The 20,494-nt window shown below is 36.7% G+C and overlaps 1 protein-coding gene across 1 annotated transcript in view; it reads right to left on the bottom strand.

The window, feature by feature from the left end:
• Positions 1 to 5,595: 5,595 nt before the first annotated feature.
• Positions 5,596 to 20,494, bottom strand: part of LOC112055550 (uncharacterized) — a 32,934-nt gene continuing 18,035 nt past the window's right edge. Inside the window, exons 4-6 of the mRNA XM_024095726.2 lie at positions 19,770 to 19,903; positions 8,371 to 8,575; positions 5,596 to 7,290 (exon numbers count right to left, since the gene is read on the bottom strand). Of these exons, the coding sequence (XP_023951494.1) occupies positions 7,196 to 7,290; positions 8,371 to 8,575; positions 19,770 to 19,903 (434 nt within the window). The 3' untranslated portion in view covers positions 5,596 to 7,195. The remainder of the gene's footprint in view (positions 7,291 to 8,370; positions 8,576 to 19,769; positions 19,904 to 20,494) is intronic.

Here is a 20,494-nt window from a genome sequence, read left to right as displayed (position 1 = left end):
AGACATTAAATAGCTAAAAAATAAATTAGTTTATTTTATTATAATTAATTCTAGTACTGGTACACATACCAATACATGTAAATTGGTTTATATTTATTATTTCTTTTTTTTCTGAAAGCAAACAAAATTAGTAATCACTTGTTACAATCACAACTATATTATTATAAAAAGTCAACTCAAATATCCGTTAACTAACACCCAAGCGATAAAGCAATATGAAAGGGCCATTGAAGCTTTTGAATGTAAAATCTTTACGTAAAACTGCTGCTAGAATATTAATTAATTCCCAAACAAAGACCAACTTAAGGTGGTCTCTGTAAATGTGTACGATTTGCTAAATGTATGGAAAACCGTCTTACTAAATATTAAACAGATAGTCCAAATCTGAATGGTTGTTTCGCAGTGTGCATTGCGTGTTAATTGCGTGGATCACGCAAGAGGGCGTAGACATTAACGTGTCAAATGCTCAAACAACGCGCAAATGAGTGCTTTATAATTTTGTCAAGTTAAAACGCACTAGCTATACTAGTCTTTCTTGATGAGTACTGTTCACCAACATATAAATTAGAAATGAAGGTAGAAAATGCATGTCATTTCATAACTTATTTATTTTAAACTAGCGCGCGTGGTTTAAAATAAATATTTATTTATTTTAAACCACGTTTTCACCCGCGTGGTTCCTGTTCCCGGAATTTCAAACTATTTTCATTAATATGTGATCTTTTATTCCCAAAGAAAAAATAATTGTAATTTCTTAAATGATTTAAAAAATCAAACTATTTTCATTAATATGTGATCTTTTATGCCCAAAGAATAGATAATTGTAATTTCTTAAATAATTAAAGTTTATTATTCGTTGAATTGTATTGTTTTATTTGCCTGTCGTTTTTTTTACGAATGTTTAGTAACAACGTCACTTGTAGGAAGGATAGTTTAGTAATCTAGGGTTAATAAAATAGATGTCAGTTTTGTATATGAAATGTGTTGTGAACATAGAAAAGGTATAGGTTCTCCAAACAACTCGTATTTACTGAAATATAATAATTATATCAAACACGTGTGTGTCTATTTATTTAGGAATAACGCGTAGGAGTTTCTCGATTTGTCCTCCAGAGACGAACAATAACTAATAATGCATGTAAATACTATACAAAAAATGTAACAATGTAAGTACCTACGTAAATACTTAAAATATTGTAAAGTTTTAATTTTTATGTTGTACTAGCGGACGCCCTCGACTTCAGTATTTCACAAATCCCGCAGGAGCCATGGATTTTTCCGGGATGAAAAGTAGCCTATGTGTTAATCCAGAGTAAAATCTATTTCAGTTCCAAATCTCAGCCAAATCGCTTCAGTAGTAAAAGCGTAAAAGCGGAACAAACATACTTACAGACTTTCACACAAACTTTCGCCTTTATAATATTAATGTGATATTATTTTTTTTCCAAACGGTGTTTTGTTTTATAACAAAATCAACTGATATTTTAAAATCCGTTCGCGTGAAATTCTGATTATTACAAATCTCGCAGGCACCATATATTTTTACTGTGCCATGGATTTTTCCGGGATGAAAGTAGCCTATGTTTTGCTCCAAGGTACAATTCATCTATATACCAAACTAGCGGACGTCGACAACTTCGTCCGCCCTTATACCTCTTTAATCCGACCCTATCGCAAAATCCGTTTTTAGCGGATATTTACTAACTACAGACTACCTCCCTGCCAAATTTCATTTTTGTACGTCAAGCGGGTTTCGAATTTTCGTGATGCATTTATATATTAAGATCTAATCAACATTAACAGATACTGGCAGACTTTTCGGAAATGCTTTCCAGTTCTTACTTTATCGCTACTAAATGAAACATAAATATTATTTTGTTTACAATGCATAATAGCAAAATCAAAAGGTCGAATAATCTGATTATGACCAAGCCGTTTGGTCACGCAACACAAGTCCAATACGTTACTTAAAAGGGACATTGTCGTTCATACCTGTTATTTATAAGTCCAACTGACCGTGCCCTGTTATTTACTACTTTGTCAAAGTGTCACACATATAATTAGGTAGAAAATATCATAGTTCAACATTTCTGTTATCGTTTACATTATTTGAACAATGTAGGTACAACAATTTTTATATTTCAATATGTTTCGTATTATTTTTTTTGGTTTCGTCGTCGTCGTTATCAACCCATATACGGCTCACTGCTGAGCTCGAGTCTCCTCTCAGAATGAGAGGGGTTAGGCCAATAGTCCACCACGCTGGCCCAATGCGGATTGGCAGACTTCACACACGCAGAGAATTAAGAAATTCTCTGGTATGCAGGTTTCCTCACGATGTTTTCCTTCACCGATTGAGACACGTGATATTTAATTTCTTAAAATGCACACAACTGAAAAGTTTTTTGGTTTAGATAGCACTAATCATTAACAACCCATATTCGGTTCACGAGTCTTCTCTCAGAATGAGAGGGGTTAGGTCTTAGTCCACCAATGGATTCACACACGTAGATAATTAAGAAAATTGACAGATTTTCTCACGATGTTTTTTCTTCACCGTTTGAGACACGTGATATTTAATTTCTTAAATGCACATAACTAACTTGAAAAGTTGGAGGTGCATGCCCCGGATCAGATTCGAACCTACGCCCTCCGAATCGAGGGAGGAATAGATGTCACTATTTAGACTCAAATACACTCGTTGCATAATTGTTTCGAGCCATGATAGCCCAGTGGATATGATCTCTGCCTCCGATTCTGGAAGGCGTAGGTTTGAATGTGGAAAGGAGGAAAAGGTTTCCTCACGGTGTATTTCCTTCTCAGGTCTGCAGGTGCAGAATTTTCCCGTCTACTTGTGTGAAGTCAGCCGATCCCCATTAAGCCAGCGTGGTGGACTATTTGGCCTAACCCCTCTCATTCTGAGGACGAGGAGGAGGAGACCTGTGCTCAACAGTGTGCTGAAAATGGGTTGCATATGATGATGATGATGATATCTGGCTTTCGCAGGTAGAAGGCGATTTGAACCTTAGGTACTTAGCCTACAACAAACTCAACCAAGGTTTATATTTTGGTTTACCACCATTTTATAAACTAATTTATCTAGAACTAAGTACACAATCGTATAAGGCAGTTCAACACTAAGCCGTTTTATCATCTATTATAGGACTCAAAAGTGATTACTAATACAAGAAAACTAATGTTGAACAAAGGTTATGATTCACAACACGTGTCAGGACAACTTAATTAACAAATCAAACTGTAGCCCAAAATGGCAGAGAATGACCTTGAGTGAAGTCACGTACTTGCGAACGATGTGTGTAGGGTTAAGGGTACCTTTGACTGATATCAAACACTCCCCTTTTCCACTCAAGTCATTCTCCCCGCCTATCCTAAGTAACCCATAAAGAATTATACAACAAGAGATGTGGACGGCTCGAACGCCACGAGCACACTGAAGTCAACACGAGATCGAGCGACGTCATATCCGTCACAGACTACTATTTCCAACACTAAACGGCGATAACACATCTATATAATCCTTAACACTATAATAAGACTATCCTATAAGCTTATACCTCATACTCGTTTCACTGCTGAGCTCCAGTCTCCTCCCAGAATGAGAGGAATGCGTGTGTAAAGTCTGCCAATCTGCATTGGGCCAACGTGGTGGACTATGGGCCTAACCCTATAAGTTTGCATTTAATAAAAACTGTGGCAGTTTGTTATAAAAACGTATGCATTTACCCAGCAAAGAGTTACTAATTTTACTTTTTTTAAGTCGCCTCTAATTACTACATCAATGATGCTGTTGGTGCTGTACCTGCTTCGTAGTGGCTTTTGTGACTATTGACAATATCAATGTCACGTCAATCATGTTATTGACTCAAATGCAACAATGCCGAATGCGTTCTGTTAAACAGAACAAAGGCACAATACTAACCTCCACATAGCATCTTTGTCAGCACACAGATGTTACAGATTTCTGAGGTCATAGTATCTTTATGTAAAACAAGATGACGCCGCGCGGTTTCACCCGCGTGATTCCCGTTCCCGTAGAAGTACGGGGACAATATATAGCCTATAGCTTCCTCGATAAATGGGCTATATAACACTGAAAGAATTTTTCAAATCGGACCAATAGTTCCTGAAATTAGCGCGTTCAATCAAACAAACAAACAAACTCTTCAGCTTTATAATATTAGTATAGATGACGCACATGCTATTTAAGGAGTCCATAAACTAATATTATAGTAAGTAAAGTTTGTGGTGTTGTTGTTTAGGATAATTTCTAATTTCGGGATCTACTGAACCGATTTTGAATTTTTTTTTTACCTCTATGGAGTCACGATACTTGTGGGTGAAACCGCGGGTCGTCGATTAGTAAACTATATACGTTATATTTTAACGTATGATGCAACCACTTAGCACATCTGTAGTTATAAAATGAAATTTCTTATTATAAGACTATATATGAAAATGTATATAATATATACATTTCCATATATTTCTTAAATATTCCAAAGATAATATAGATAGATAGACTTTTTATATATATAAAAAGTCTAAAATATAAGCCTCGCCTAAAACATAATAAAGATGTAGATTAATATCAAGTTATTTTTCCTGGCCGTCGCGTGACTTGAGGCACTTTAATGATGTTTAAGTTCAATGTAGCCCATTTCATACAATAATATTTTAGTGCGGGCTCACGTAATCCGCTGAATGGATTGTATTATCCAGCAATAAATTAAAATGCTTTCTGACCTTTCCAATACGGATTGTATTCGCTAAATGCGACATAGTTATATTACGTATGTGGATAAAATATTGTATGTATAAGAACGTTAGTAATATTAATCATGTTTTATATTGAAACACTTATTGAAATAGCGTTATTAAACAATTATTTTTAGGTCTCTCTTTCTAACGCCATACTATAGATAGAGAGAAAAAGAGACGAGTTCAAATTATCATCGAGTTATAAAAAGTCGTAACAGGATTTAAACATTTTACCAAAACTAATGATAATGTGTTCGAGATTGATTTTAATGGTAAATAAAATCAATTTATAATATTTTATTGTAAAATAAATATACCTCGTCAATAGTGTCGTTATGTAATATTTTACGGGATTAGAACTCTTGACTGTTTGAGAAATCCGATAGTTTTTCTGATATTTTCCAACCACTGAAAAAAAGGCCACTGAAATATTGGAAATTTTACGGTTTTTAAGGGTATAAACAATCGATTAATCGATGCGTCAAATAAATAAAATAACATTCATCTTCCAGTTTCATTATATTTAATAAAAATAATTAAGATCAAACGCATAATAATATGAAATTCAGTGTCAACATTTCCAATAAGTACAGTAATTACTGTTAAATCATAAATTGTATGCCTAATACAATGCAATTTTATTAGATACATTATGAATTTTACTATTATTTACACATTTATATTAAACGTATTCTCTAAGAAGGCGTCCCTAAAATTCTATTTACAAATTACAAAATAATGGATTCTTCAAAACGGCAAAACAAAAAAGCAATTTTTCAATATTTCAATGCTAAAAAATACAATAATAGAGATATGTATTTGATATGACAATATTACGTTTTATGACATTTAAAACTTAGTTCAAATTGACATTTATATACTTAATCTGTTAAAGTTTATGGAGTAACATACACGTAATGAAATAGGAAAACTTTCAAAGAACTTCAGAAGCAATAATAAAGTCGTATCGTCTCACTTCTAGCATATACATTTGACGCTACCACAACGTAAGCTCAACGATCAATACTGAACAAAGAAGAATTTTCTCTCTTAAACGTAGTAAAAGTTAAGTAAGTAAAAAAAATGCCTATCAATTAATAACACACTGAAAGCCTGCTAAGTACCAAGTCTACAATGTGTTTATTAATCTGAGGCAATGTCGAGATTTCATGTCTCATTTTTCGTTGCTTTTAATTAGCTGGCTGCTATTAAATTAAAAATAATGTATAAGTAAGCATAGTAATATATATTTAGTTAGCTATTTAAAATAATTTGTAATATAATAAGTCTCTTTGGACACAAAACAAAGGCGTCATTGTTCTGTGTCTTAACAGATCACAAATTTGCAAAGCTTGGCTAAAGTTTTTATAATTTTTTAGTAAAATGTAAGCCCTTGACTACGATCTCACCTGATGTTAAAAAAGTGAAGATACAATATTTATGATAGCCGGCAAACTTGGAAGTTGTACAAAGGAGATGGCCCAAAATTGTATGGAGCCCAGGACCTGTCATTGTACCCTGGAGGAAATAAAAGAAAATATTTTTTTTAACAATTTTTTATTATCCAAATCTACGAATTTACTTTAATTCTTTCGAAATATTGATTCTCTCCCAAGAAATGCAACACTAACACGGATACTAATGCCGGATTGATGACGTTTTTCAATGCAGTAGTCGATTTGACGTTTGCTGTCAATTGTTATGTCATAGTTGCTTTAACGTAACGTAGTTGCTTTAGCGTTGCCATCTTGATATAACTCAAAAACTTGGGTTTTAATTTTATTTATTTCTTTTTATTTAGCTAGATTTGTTCACTCATTTAGATTTTAATAAAATCCTTGTATTTTTTAAATTTTATTGATACAGGGTACAAAAGTTGACCTGAAATGGACTATCTCCTTTATTTTTCCCGCATTTATGGTAGGCTTGCAGTTAGCAGCAACTACGCGCGGCATCATACCAAATTAACAACAGTTGGTCTTATTATTGGCGTCTTTGCCTGTAAGGTATTATACACAACCGCAGACCATCAGGTATAATTTGGCTTCAAAAAAACAGACTTATTATTAAAAACAAATGCAGTAACTTATATACACTAATAACAAGGATCTTGTTGACAGAGCTATGATAATTTTAATAATTAACAAAAATAATACTTACGGAGTTTTTTAAACTAACGCATAATAATTTAATAAAATGATAACAATGCCTTCCTGAAATTAGATAATAAGTGTACGAAAATTATTTAAATAAGTCCATCATATTAAATTTTGTTTCACAAGTAGCTTAACACGTCATATCTGAAAAGAAGGCCCCTAAAATAGTACTTACAATGACATAACTATTATTCTAAAATCGCCTTCCCCGAAGGTAAGTCCTGAATAACGATGCCTTTTAAAAGGAGACCACTCATTTATCACGTTTCCGATTGTAACAGAGAACTTACAGCTCGAAGAACAGAAAGTGTTAACAAAATTACACTTAATGTAGATACCGCCCCCGAGCTTCGCACTGAAACAAACAACGGTGTTATTATTTCAGCTAATGGCTGTACTTTTGACGATGGAATGATGATAGGCTCTTTAAAAAACTTTGTTGTTTCGTCTCCCCTCTTTAAATTTTAATAAGTTTTGACGTTAAAAGTTGTTACAGAGGGGTTAAATAAATTATTCTAGTTGCCAAGTTTTTAATGTGTTTTGCGGATTTAAGGTAGGTGTAATTTGAGCACGCTTTGAATAACTTAGTAATTTAATCACAGACTTTGACTTTTGGCACCCTCCTTTGTTTCAAGTATAATATTGTGTATTTATAACATGTTTAAAACGGGAAATCTTTTCGTCCTCAGTGCCGGAAGAAGAAAGTCTTTTAACAGTGCGTGTTGCCAGTGATGAGTTACGGATCCGAGACCTGGTCGCTAACTGTGGCTCTCATAAAAAGGCTCAAAGTCACTCAACGGGTGACGAGCGAGATATGCTTCGGGTTTCTCTGCGTGGTCAAATCAGAAATGAGGTGATCCGCAGAAGAACCAAAGTCACTGATATAGCTCAGCAAGTCGCGAAGCTGAAGTGGCAAGGGGCCGGCCAATAGTTTGAAGAGCCGATGGCCGTTGGGGTCCCAAGGTGCTGGAATGGCGACCCTGCACCGGAAAGCGCAGTGTTTGTCGACCCCCCACTAGGTAGAACGAGGACATCAAGCGGGTTGCAGGGAGCCGCTGGATGCTCGCGGCTCGAGACCGTTTTGTTTGGAAGTCTATGCAAGAGGCCTATGTCCAGCTGTGGACGTCCATCGGGTGTTAATGATGATGATAATAATATGTTTGTAAAATAAACTGGTATCGTCAAGAAATGCCAATGATATAGAAGCATTAAACCATGACTCCCCTTATGTGTAATATTACCAACATTTGGTTCTGAAACACCTTTGCCTATGCTATTGCTATTTGATTCCATGGTTTACAATGCTTTCTAAGTGGTTAAAGACTGGACAAGATGGTATGAGCACGACACAATGAAACTCAAAATCAAGTTTGGTAGTCACAACTCTCATACTACGAGTATGTGAAGAACACGACTTAAGAAGAATATTGCTTACCTAATAGCATAGCCTCTTTACTATCTGCCAGCTGCCCGTTGCCGACTACTGCTTCGCTGCCTTCACGCCAGGCAGGGGCCACTCGCGCAGTGCATCGCACCTGCATGGTCCGGCCAGCGGGGACCCTCAGACCCAGTGCTGAGGACAGGAGACCGTGCGCGTGATGCACTGTTGGATACTCCACCAACAGCATTGGGTCTGTGACCTATGGTAAATAATGATAGAGTTTAATTAAAAAGGCATTACTTTCATCATTAGCGGCCCAATGACCTATTTTCAACTCTTTCCCGTCACGGTGCTTTAATATGGGTCAGCAGACTTAGAGTGATCCTTATCAGCCGATGGTCGTCCACTGCTGGACATAGGCGTCTTGCTTGGACTTCCAAACACAATGGTCTTGAACTGCCAGCATCCAGCTGCGCCCGCTTGATGTCCTTTGTAAACCTCGGTCAACCAACACTGCGCTTTCCGGTGCGGGGTCGCCATTTCAGTACCTCGGGACCCCAACGTCTATCGGCTCTATGTGGCCTGCTCATTGCCACTTCAAATTCGCGACTCGCTGAGCTATATCAGTGACTTTGATTCGTCTGCGGATCTACTAATTTCTGATTCGATCATGCAGAGAAACTCCAAGCATAACTCGCTCTATTGCCCGCTGAGTGACTTAGAGCCTTCTTATAAGGCTTATAGAGTCATACTTGATGATAAATTCTCTAATGATCAGGTATTAATGATTATGACATGGAAAGATTTAACGTGATCTCCGAGACATGGAGATATAACACCAACAACTTCCCAAATCCGGTTTGAGATTTTTTACTGAAAATTAGAAGGAAAAAGTTCAGATTTCGAACACAGGACCTCGCAATCCCTTCTACATAACTGATTCGTAGGATCAGTGGTTAGCTACCACTGATCCTACGAATCAGTTATGTTAAACTAGTATAAAACAAAATCGATTCCCTGTGTCTGAAAAACATTTTAAATTACTTAACGGATTTTATTGCGGCTTTCATCATCAGATAGATTGTTTCCATGCTGAAGTCGCGGGCGTCAGTTAGATATAAAATATTCCTTTTTCGTGCACGGTGACAACGGTGCGTGGTGGACTAATGGCCTTACTTCTCTCATTCTGAGAGGAGACTTGAGCTCAGCAGTGAGCCGAATATGGGTTGATGACGACAACAACACGTCTTACAAATTATAATTAATTGATTATATCTTCAAATGAAGCGATTCATATAATAATGATCGAACTTCGCTAGAGAAGTTCGTTTGATCATATATTATTTATACTTTCCAACATTAATTGAAATTTTGGCTAACAATTACTAACAAATAATAAACAAACATTTAAAATAATATTAGAATGTTCCTTCAATTTTCACATTCATGAAATTTGTGTTTACGAAGATGAAGAGTGAAGATACTTGAGTTTATATAACTGTTGAATTCCTTTCAAAACTAATTAACCATGGCGTAATAGTTGAATTCAGTTGACGTCTTTAACACGCTTGGTTTCCATATACCTAATTAAGTCGCGTGAAATTTCGTCGACATATATTTTGGAGTACCTAGAGTTAGCTGATAAATTAATTTAAATATATTAATGAGCATCACACTAATTATTCAGCAATATTATCATTATTAGCAAATAAATGTATACTACTGAACATACGCACCTTCATAACACATATATTTACAAAAAAATCTGCAAGTAGTAAAAGATAACTAAACAAGAGTTTAAAATGCAATTGCCAGATTAATATATCTAACATTAAAAATACTGTATTAATAGTCATACAAAATATTACTAGTCCGTATAAAACATTGCAAGTTATTTTTACTAAAGATAATTTCAACCCAAATACGTCCACAAGCCACAAAGACGCCGTAGTTTAAGATTACTGGTACTTAGGAATGATTTAAAAGCGGAGCTCAGCTAAAAATGTCGCAATAGGTATATAAATCCCGCGGTATTAACAGGATCGATTGGCCCGGTTTTAACCCTCTGAAAGCTATGTACTCGATAGAGTTACGAGAAATATTGATAGGTAAGTTGACTTAATACTAAGAGACTGAATTCAACATTCTGTTATTAGCCCATATTATTATTAGACTACAAGCCCAAGGACTAAATTCACCTGTGAAATGAACCAACGTGAATAACGCTTAGGAGGCTGTTACCTATGCCGTCATTTCTGAGCGGATATCAACGTCTATCGGTTCTTCAAACTTTTACCACTTCGACTTTGCAAGTTATGTTAATGATTTCAGTTCTTCTGTGCGAATCTCTTATTCCTGATTCGATCAGGCAGAGAAATCTCGAGCATAGCTCGCTCCATTGCCTGTTTTTGTGACTTTGAGTATTTCTAGGAGCCTCCAATAACTAATTAATTATCTTCTTCTTCTCGACGACCCACACCCAAATGACGACCACGACCACTTGGCTTGACAGAGTGGTTGTGGTCGTCATTTAGGTGTAGCGGCAAGCTTAACTGCCCGTCGCCATTCCTCACGTAGTGTGGCTCTCCTAGCACATTCGTGGAGCGATCCATGGAGAGCGGTTTTTACTTGGTCAGTCCATCGCATTGGTGCCTACCACGCGCTCTTGTGCCCTCCACCTTTCCTTGCACCACAAGTCTCTCTATGGACCTGTCATCTCTTCGTGTGATATGACTTATTTAATTAATTAATTATTTTTTTTAATATGGACAACCAACAGCTGATACAATATCACATGTCAGTAATTTACAGTATTATACTAAGTTATTGCACAGCTAATTATAGTTTATCACAGAACTCACTAATTAAAATTACTTATGTCAAAACTACAGTTGTCAGCAAAGAATCAATGTCAAAATATACAATGCAAATTAATATCTAAAAATGTCGGATTACAATAAACAATAAAAATAAAAAATAAGTCACGTAAAATTAAATAAAAATAAACAAGAAAATTATATCTAAAAATTACAATACATTAAGAATACAATACAATTATATTTTTTCAAAATAAAATTATTATTATTATTATTAAATGTCAATAGAAAGAAATTATTAATTTTAAGTACCTAGTCATTATAGGATGTCACAATATTATTATTAAGTATTAGCATTCCGTACATCAATTACTGAGTGCTTAAAATTATTGAGATTACTGTGGAATAAATCTATATCCTTTTGATGTTTCACACACTCCAAGGAATGGGAGAAAATTTGCCTAATTTTGTTCTGTAGGTCTTATGATATAATAGATTACAAAAGTAGCGAGGCCTATTAATGCGCGGTGCTCTAATCAATAATAAAAACATTAATCATTAATAAAAACATTGAAAAAGAGAGGCCCTAAATTGGATCCTTGTGGTACCCCTGATAGAGCTATAAACATTCCTGATTTAAATCCGTAGATTACCACAACTGACTTTCTGTTAGCAAGATATGATTTACTCCACATTAACAAAGTGCCTGATATACCATGAGCATGGAGCTTGGACAGTAACAGATTGTGATCTACCTTGTCAAAGCCTTTGAGAATTCAGCATAAATAGCATCCACTTGGTAACCATTATCTATGCATTCCGCAATATTTGTTACAAGAAGTAGTAAATTAGTGTTTGTGGAGCGTTCGCGCATAAAACCATGCTGCTTGTCACTGATGTATTTTTTCAAATGATAATACATGTGCTGGTAATGCTTTAAAGGCTTTTGCCATGGTGGTTATAATGGAAATAGTGCGATAATTCTTAACATCGTTTTGTTTACCAGATTTTTGAATAGGAACTACTCTAGTTTCTTTCCAAACATTAGGAAACTGACTATCTCTCAGGGACTTATTAAATATCATAAAAAGCGGTAAAGATAGTCAGGGCCAGCTACTTTATACTGGTCAAGTCTTTTTAATTTTTTAAAAATAGTTGAGCGGGAGATATTAAGATATCTATTTCGTCATAGTCATTGATATTTACCAAACTTGATTCGTTTTTGTCTTCTGTATATAAATCCCTAATAATAAATTAATCTGAATTAATCTAGAGACAGCTATGAGCACACCATCCCCAGTATTTTTATGTCCAAATAATAAGGACGTGTCCCTATTACATCTGTATACTATACATCTATTGTCGAAAATTTCTCCAGTAAAAATGCTTTAATTAAGCCATGTTTCTGTTAATATTATAATCTGATAATCGCGATTCAGTATTTCATGGTATATTTCGTTAGAGGACGAACGAAGCCTCCTAACATATTGATAGTAATACAGCAATTATAAATTATACAGATTTAAAAGGATAACTGACTGGCAGATCAGTGCAGAGCTCAAAGTAGGTACTAGAACTCACCAAGACAGCAAATCGATTCCTTTTACATAGTAGGTTAATTTTGTAAATACGGAATAAATTTGAAAATTCATCTCCAAGCGTTGTTATAAAGGGAACAAAGTTTGTATGAAGTCGCAGGCGTGTGCTGGTTTGAATATATTTTAACAATTTCATCTCTAAAACTTCACAACTCTTTACTATCGTTAACGAGGCTTTGAAAATATTTTACGTATTTAATATAGGTATAACGTAACAAAAGAATTTGTTGAACTTCAGAGTTAATAGGAACCAAAGGGTCGTAAGGGTTCAGCGAACAATAGAAGTTTGGGGAAGATTATAGCCATTATCAGACTATTAATCAGAAAAGTATTCCAAACTTTATAAAGTTAGAGTCAAGAAAAATTTCTAAATTAGCTTCTTTACTTCGGGATATCTGAGTTTTTACTTTAAAATTTTAAAGCAACCCACTTCTTTGAGATATTCTCGTGAAAGCGATACTTTATATTCACAAAAGTTCAACGCGACATTGCGACAGTATAATATATACAATTGAGATAGACTATTATAAATGTGACAATTTACGCATTTAGATATTCTTGTTTACTCGCCAAGCGATTTAGCGTTCCAGTACGATGTCATGTAGAAACCGAAAGGGTGGATTTTCATCCTCCTCCTAACATTAGCCCGATTCCATTCATTCGCTTCCGCTTAGATTGGATCATCACTTACCATCAGGTGAGATTGTAGTCAAGGGCTAACCTGTAAAGAATAAAAAAAAATCTCTACTCGAATTAGTCTACACCCAAGATACTTTTTATCCCGTGTCTGTCTAGCTGTTAATTCATCTCCGCAATTGAATACGGTTCTATGCAACTTGTTTCAAGCTTAAAAATGTAGATTAAAAATGTTACTCGAACTACATATAGACAACAGCTAGCTGTATAAGTTATGTTGTTAATTAAGATGTAAAGTTTTCTAACCTACTGTTAATCTAACGAATGTAAAATTTAAGTATAAACCGTCGCGTAGTTATACAAATATAACATTAATAATAAATTGTTTTTGGGAGTGTCTTTACCTATTCTTGTAAATTTGATTAAAGTGTTCACGCTAGGAGCGTGACGTTACTCAAGCTGGCAACATTGGACCAGATGTATACCTCAGCACATCACTAGCCGGTCGCCATCTTGTTCTCTTACTTCCGCGCCACCTTTGCTTGGCTCTGCTCCGTCAACCAACAACGTATGCGTATAAATAATCGCAAATCTCAATAAACCTCAATAAATTTAGTGTATTCCACTCAAGTTGCATAACAAATTCAGTGCCACGGATAAATTCAGTGCTGCGAATAAATTTAGCGCCAACCAATCATCATTAGCACCAAGCCAGCCCAATCACAGACGCCAACTACGCCGTGGCCAGTTTCCTGCTCATTAAAGCCTGCAGCATCTGCAGTGAGTCCGTTAAACAACTCAGCTCCCAACAACCAGCTCTTACAATTCTCATTCCCATTCCACATCCATTGTTTGGTCCAACATAAAGGACCTAGTCCTGGTCCTATCATATTTAAGACCCCCAGACTTCTGCACATACAAAAGGTTTACTCATGTAGCCTAATGCTGCTCTCAAGCCAGTTATATCACATTCGCATTTTAGTGTTTGGGCCCTTCTCGACCCCACTCACTATGTACATAGTTTTTGTAATGTAGGTAGTATAATAAATGAACAACATTATACATCACTCTGCGATAAACCGTTGTTTTATTCAGTACATTACATTTGGCGCAGTCGGTTTTTTATTATTTAAACATTTTAAATCATGCCTTTTGGAAAAATTGAGCCTTTTGATGTGAATTCCCACAACTGGGATGCATATTGTCGGCGAGTGAAGCAGTTCATCGCGTTAAATAGCATCGCTGAGGAATTACACGTGGCCACGTTGGTTACGCACGTCGGCGTCGTTTGTTACGAGTTGATGTGCGATTTATGCTCACCGGATTTACCAGAAGATAAAACTTTCGAACAATTAGTGAAAATTGTGAAAGATCATTTAGAGCCACAAAGGTCGGAGATCGCAGAGAGACACATGTTTCGCCAGCGGAAACAACAGCAAGGGGAGGCAGTGAGTGATTATTTGAAAAGTTTAAAGCACCTAGCCAAGCATTGCAATTTTTCTAATAACCTAGAGGTAAATCTGCGGGACCAGTTCGTTTCTGGTCTACTCAGTGAAGACATGAGGTCTAGGTTGTTTGCAGAGCGGAACATTGATTATAGGCGAGCAGTCGAACTAGCATTGGCGCTTGAGGCAGCGGAAAGACATGCATTGGAGTCAGCGTCCGGGGCTAGCGCCACTGTTGATCCAGAGGGATTGCATCGCATCAGAAGTGCGCCGGCGCGCGTCGAGCGTGGGCGCACCGCAGCACGGGACCGAGGAGGCGCGAGCGGCGCCAGCGCTCCGGGCCGCGAGGGCTCGCCGCGCGGCTGCTGCTGGCGCTGCGGCCGCGGCCAGCACACAGCGTCCAGGTGCCGGTACAAGTCTTATCGTTGTGACCTTTGTGGAGTTAGGGGTCATCTAAAATCGGTTTGTGTAAATAATAAGTGCAGTGATCAGTGCAGTGATTCAGTTAGACGGCAGAATCCTAAAGGTCAGTTTTTTTTAAATGATTCCGATGACAGTGATATTGGGTTTTATAATATAACGTGCGATAGCAATGATGGCCCGTATTATCTTAATTTAAATGTCGAAAATTCGATTTTGAAATTTGAAATTGATACTGGTAGTAAGATATCAGTCATCTCAGAACATTGTTATAAAAAAAACTTTGCTAACTTATGCTTACAAAAAAAAAAATTAAGGTTAAAATCTTACACAGGCAACATTATTGAACCTCTTGGATATATTACGGTTAATGTTAGTTATCAATCTCGTTCACATAGTTTACCCTTGTTTGTTATTGCGAATGGCGGTCCACCATTACTTGGTCGGACGTGGATAAGATTTTTACATATTAAGGTCACTAATTGTTATAATTTAACTGAGGAATTTTATAATAATAATGCAGTTGAGTCATTAAAGAGAGAATTCCCTGAAGTGTTCGCTGAGGGGCTTGGGACTTTTAAAACTCGCATGAAGTTGCATTTAACTGATAATACTCCAGTATTTGTTAAGGCGCGCCCCCTTCCCCTCGCCCTCCGCACGCCTGTCGAGCGCGAATTGGAGCGGTTACAGCGAGATGACGTAATATACAAGGTAGATCGATCTGATTACGGTACACCTATAGTTCCTATAATAAAAAAAAATGGTGATATCCGTATCTGCGGAGATTATAAAATAACGATTAATCCTTTACTAAAAGATTTCCATTATCCGCTTCCGCAGATCGAAGATATTTTTGCCACCCTTGGAGGTGGTGAACAATTTACTAAGTTGGACCTGTCCCACGCCTATCAGCAAGTCTTATTGACAGAGGACTCGCAACCCATGACTTGTATATCGACACATGTTGGGAATTTTTTTTACAAACGGGTACCATTTGGAATAAAATGTGTTCCAGAATATTTTGAAAAGTTGATTGAGGAAACTTTAAGTGGTTTATCTTCTACCGTAGCATTTCAAGATGACATTTGTGTAACGGGTAAAGATAGGGAAACACATTATAAAAATCTGCGTGCAGTTTTAGCACGGCTAAAAGAAGCGGGGTTGCGAGTCAATTGGTCTAAGTGCGAGTTCTTTAAAAACAGTGTAACATATTTAGGATATAAAATAGATAAGGAGGGCCTACACACTGATAGTAGTAAGATAGAAGCCATGGTCTCGGCACCATCGCCCAAAAATGTAACGCAGTTAAAAGGATTTCTAGGTTTAGTTAATTTTTATAATAAATTTTGTGTAAATATGAGTTCTGTGTTGAAACCTTTATACGATTTACTCAAAAAAAATGTTAAATGGAATTGGAGTCCAGAATGTGAAAGTGCCTTTAATAAAATTAAAAAAGTTCTCAGTAGGTCACCAGTACTAGCTCATTACGACGCCAAGCTCCCTTTGATTTTGTCCGTAGATAGTAGTGCATACGGGATTGGAGCAGTTTTGACTCATCGCTACCCCGATGGCACGGAGCGGCTTCTCAGTTGCGCGTCTCGCACGCTTAACGACGCTGAGCGTAACTATTCGCAACTGGATAAGGAAGCTTTAGCAATCATTTTTGGAGTCAGTAGGCATCATAAATATTTATTTGGACGGCATTTTATTTTACGCAGCGATCACAGGGCATTAAGTTACATTTTTGGCAAAAATAAAGGTATACCACAAACAGCGGCGGGCCGATTACAGCGTTATGCGGTGCGCTTAGCGGCTTATAATTTTGATATTGAATTTATCTCTTCATCGAAAAACTGTTTTGCAGATGCTTTATCTCGTCTACCATTGGTAGAAAACACTACAGTTAAGAATAACTGTCATGATAATAGTAGTTATTTATTTTTCATTGAAGATAAATTTCCTATAACTTTTCATGAAATTAAAAAGGAGACCGTCAAAGATGCTGTTCTCAATAAGATAGCTGGTTATTTAAAGTTCGGTTGGCCGGAACAAGTAGCGAAAGAGTATAATCAGTATCATATCAGGCGAGAAAATATATTTTTAGAACAGGGTTGTTTAGTTTGGGGCTACCGAGTAATTATCCCTGCCAGTCTGCGTAGTGCTGTATTGGACGAACTACATGCAGGTCACATGGGTGTCGTCAAGATGAAGCAGTTGGCTAGGAATTATCTTTGGTGGAGCGGCTTAGACGCGGACATCGAGCGTGTGTGTCGCGAGTGTGCGGCGTGCGGCGCCGTGCGCGCGCAGCCGCCGCCCGCGCCGCTGCATGCGTGGGAGTGGCCGACGGAGCCATGGTCACGTTTAAATATTGATTTTTTAGGTCCGTTTCGTAGTAAATTTTATTTAGTTATTGTTGATGCACATTCCAAATGGTTGGAAGTGGAACAGGTATCGAATACCTCGGCGGCAACTGTGATTGGTTGCTTGCGTAAATTATTTGCACGGTTCGGGTTGTGTAGGTCCATTGTTAGTGATAATGGTGGGGCATTCAATTCAGCTGAATACTTATCATATTTAAATAAGAACGGTATTAAGCGAATTTTAGTAGCTCCATATCACCCGTCTAGCAACGGCGCAGCCGAAAACGCAGTTAAAACTGTTAAGTTAGTTTTAAAAAAGGCAACTATTGAAAATGATGATATAAATAAAGCATTAAGTAGATTTTTATTTACCTATAGAAACACAGAACATTGTACCACGCAAAAGGAACCTTCGGTAGCACTACTGGGACACAGGTTACGCAGTAGGCTAGATTTGCTTCGCCCGAACACCAAAGATATCGTTAACAATAAACAGATCAGCCAGCAAGAGCGTCGCGGTGGTTCTTTACGTGAATTGAAAGCGGGGGACCAAGTACTCGTCCGCAACTATAACGATAAACTAGTTAAATGGAAGGAAGGGGTAGTGGTGGACAGGTCGGGACCCGTCTCGTATGTCGTCAGAACTAACGACGATCACACTGCCAGGAGACACGTAGATCAGTTACTTGATAAAAGCGCTCGAAAATCTAGGTACTCTTTAATGGTTACAGATCAAGAAAGTTTGGGGGATAGTAATAATGTTGAGTTGAATAATCCAGAAAAAGAAAGTCCAGAGAACCCTTTAAGATCACCAACACCCATTAAAGAGACTGAGGCCGAAACATTAAAGGCACCTTCACCTGTTAAAGATTCGCCTAGTAATGTCTGTAGTCCGATTCAACCGAGATTGAGGCGGCGAGTCAGGAAGTTTGTGAAGTTGTAATGTACCTATTACAACATTAGTTGTAATATAGAAACTAATCACTATAAGCTCGTACTTTAATTGTGTGTTATATTTTATGCCTGTATTTTGTATAAAAAACTTGTATTAGAAATATCATTGTATCTTTAGTTTAAGAGAGGAGCAGTGTAATGTAGGTAGTATAATAAATGAACAACATTATACATCACTCTGCGATAAACCGTTGTTTTATTCAGTACATTACAGTTTTAATGTATCCAATTTCACGATGTCTCATTCGTTTCCACTTAGACTTTTTATATTATCGACTATAATCTGTAATAATTGGTGTTGTGTTGTTTATATAAAAATTAAACACTATGATTTCGAGAATCAGATCCATTCAATGTAAAAACTTACATATTGATGTTTTACATATTTTCAACAAATTAAATATAAAAGGAAACCTTGTTATTTGTATAATAGTAGTAATAACAAAAAATATAAGCAATTATATAAAAATATAGCGTGCACGTTATAATTTTAGTAAATGGTTACAAATTAAGAGTAATTAAAAATACTTTCAGGACCGTGGTTTTTATCTGTTGTTTATAATTTCATATACGGAATACTTTTTAACAACCGAGACGGGTATGCAGTTATTTGTATTGTTTACAGTGCCTGAAACTGTAAGGGTGTTTTCATACTTGTCGTAAACTTCTCTGGCTTTATGCAGGCTCACTTGTTGGTGTACATATGTAAAGATATGGCCACACCAGGTTTAATAGCTTGGGGGTAGCATAGAAATTAAGTTGAAAATCATGTGGTTTTTTCTTTCTTGTCGTAAATTTGTTTATACCTTCTTCTGTGCGATTTGTTTGTATGTTTTGGCTGGTGGGAGCTTCGTCCGTAGTTAGTTACCATCCTACCGACAAAGACGTGCCGCCAAGCTATTTAGCGTTCCGGTACGATGTCGTGTAGAAACCGAAAGGGGTGTGGATTTTCATCCTCCTTCTAACAAGTTAGCCCGCTTCCATCTTAGATTGCATCATCACTGAACATCAGATTGTAGATTGTAGCCAAGGGTTAACTAGTAAAGAATAAAAAAAAATGTTAATTCATTTTCAACTTCAATTTGAATAGTCCGTAACCACAGAACATAAAAAGCTAATTCTACTTTTAACCGTCCTTCAAACAGTTTTTTATCCGTTAGTTTAACAACAATGAAACTAAAATGAATTCAAAATCATATATACCAATTGATAGATTGACATTACCTTTTCACCGTCGATATCCCAACTCAAGACCGCCGCAGGGTAGGACCGACCTGACGTGCAGTTGAGGAATAAAGAGTCTCCTCTTCGGTTCTCTTGTTCATTGCCCGTTATACGTGGTCCCTCTCGTGGCAAATCTAAATAAAACAGAAAAATTATAAATTTAACCAAAAATACCAAGCAGCATCTATTATAGATCATACATACACATCATCATTAACAGATGGACGTCCTTTGCTGGGCATAGACCTCTTGCATGAACTTCCAAACAAAACGGTCTCGAGCTGCGAGATTCTAGCGGCTCCCTCCAACCCGCTTGATGTCTTCGGTCCACCTAGTGGGAGGTCGACCAACACTGCGCTTTCCAAAAGGCCCAATACACACATACGTGACAAGACATACACATACGTGAGTTGATTTAAAATGAAAATTCATCGTTATAGCAAAGCAATAATTTGCAACGTAGGTATATTCATCAGGAAAAAAGAAACGTGTGCGTCTCGGAATTCTCGACAGACGTGATAAGTTTGCGTGAGAGAAAGCCAGACAGAGTAACGCGTTACGTTACGAACCGGTTTACCCTCCCTCAAGAAGTTACCACTTCAATAATGAGCTGAAGTGTGCTCGTTAAACTAAGAACTTATGTGTCTGTAATTTCATCGGCATATCTTTTGGACTTGAAAACAGCATTCAAATGCTACCTAGAATAGCGTGCAATAGGATGCCAT

The sequence above is a fragment of the Bicyclus anynana genome, chromosome 7 (genome assembly GCF_947172395.1).
Source record: "Bicyclus anynana chromosome 7, ilBicAnyn1.1, whole genome shotgun sequence".
Taxonomy (NCBI): domain Eukaryota; kingdom Metazoa; phylum Arthropoda; class Insecta; order Lepidoptera; family Nymphalidae; genus Bicyclus; species Bicyclus anynana.
This window is presented reverse-complemented; position numbering and strand designations above follow the sequence as displayed.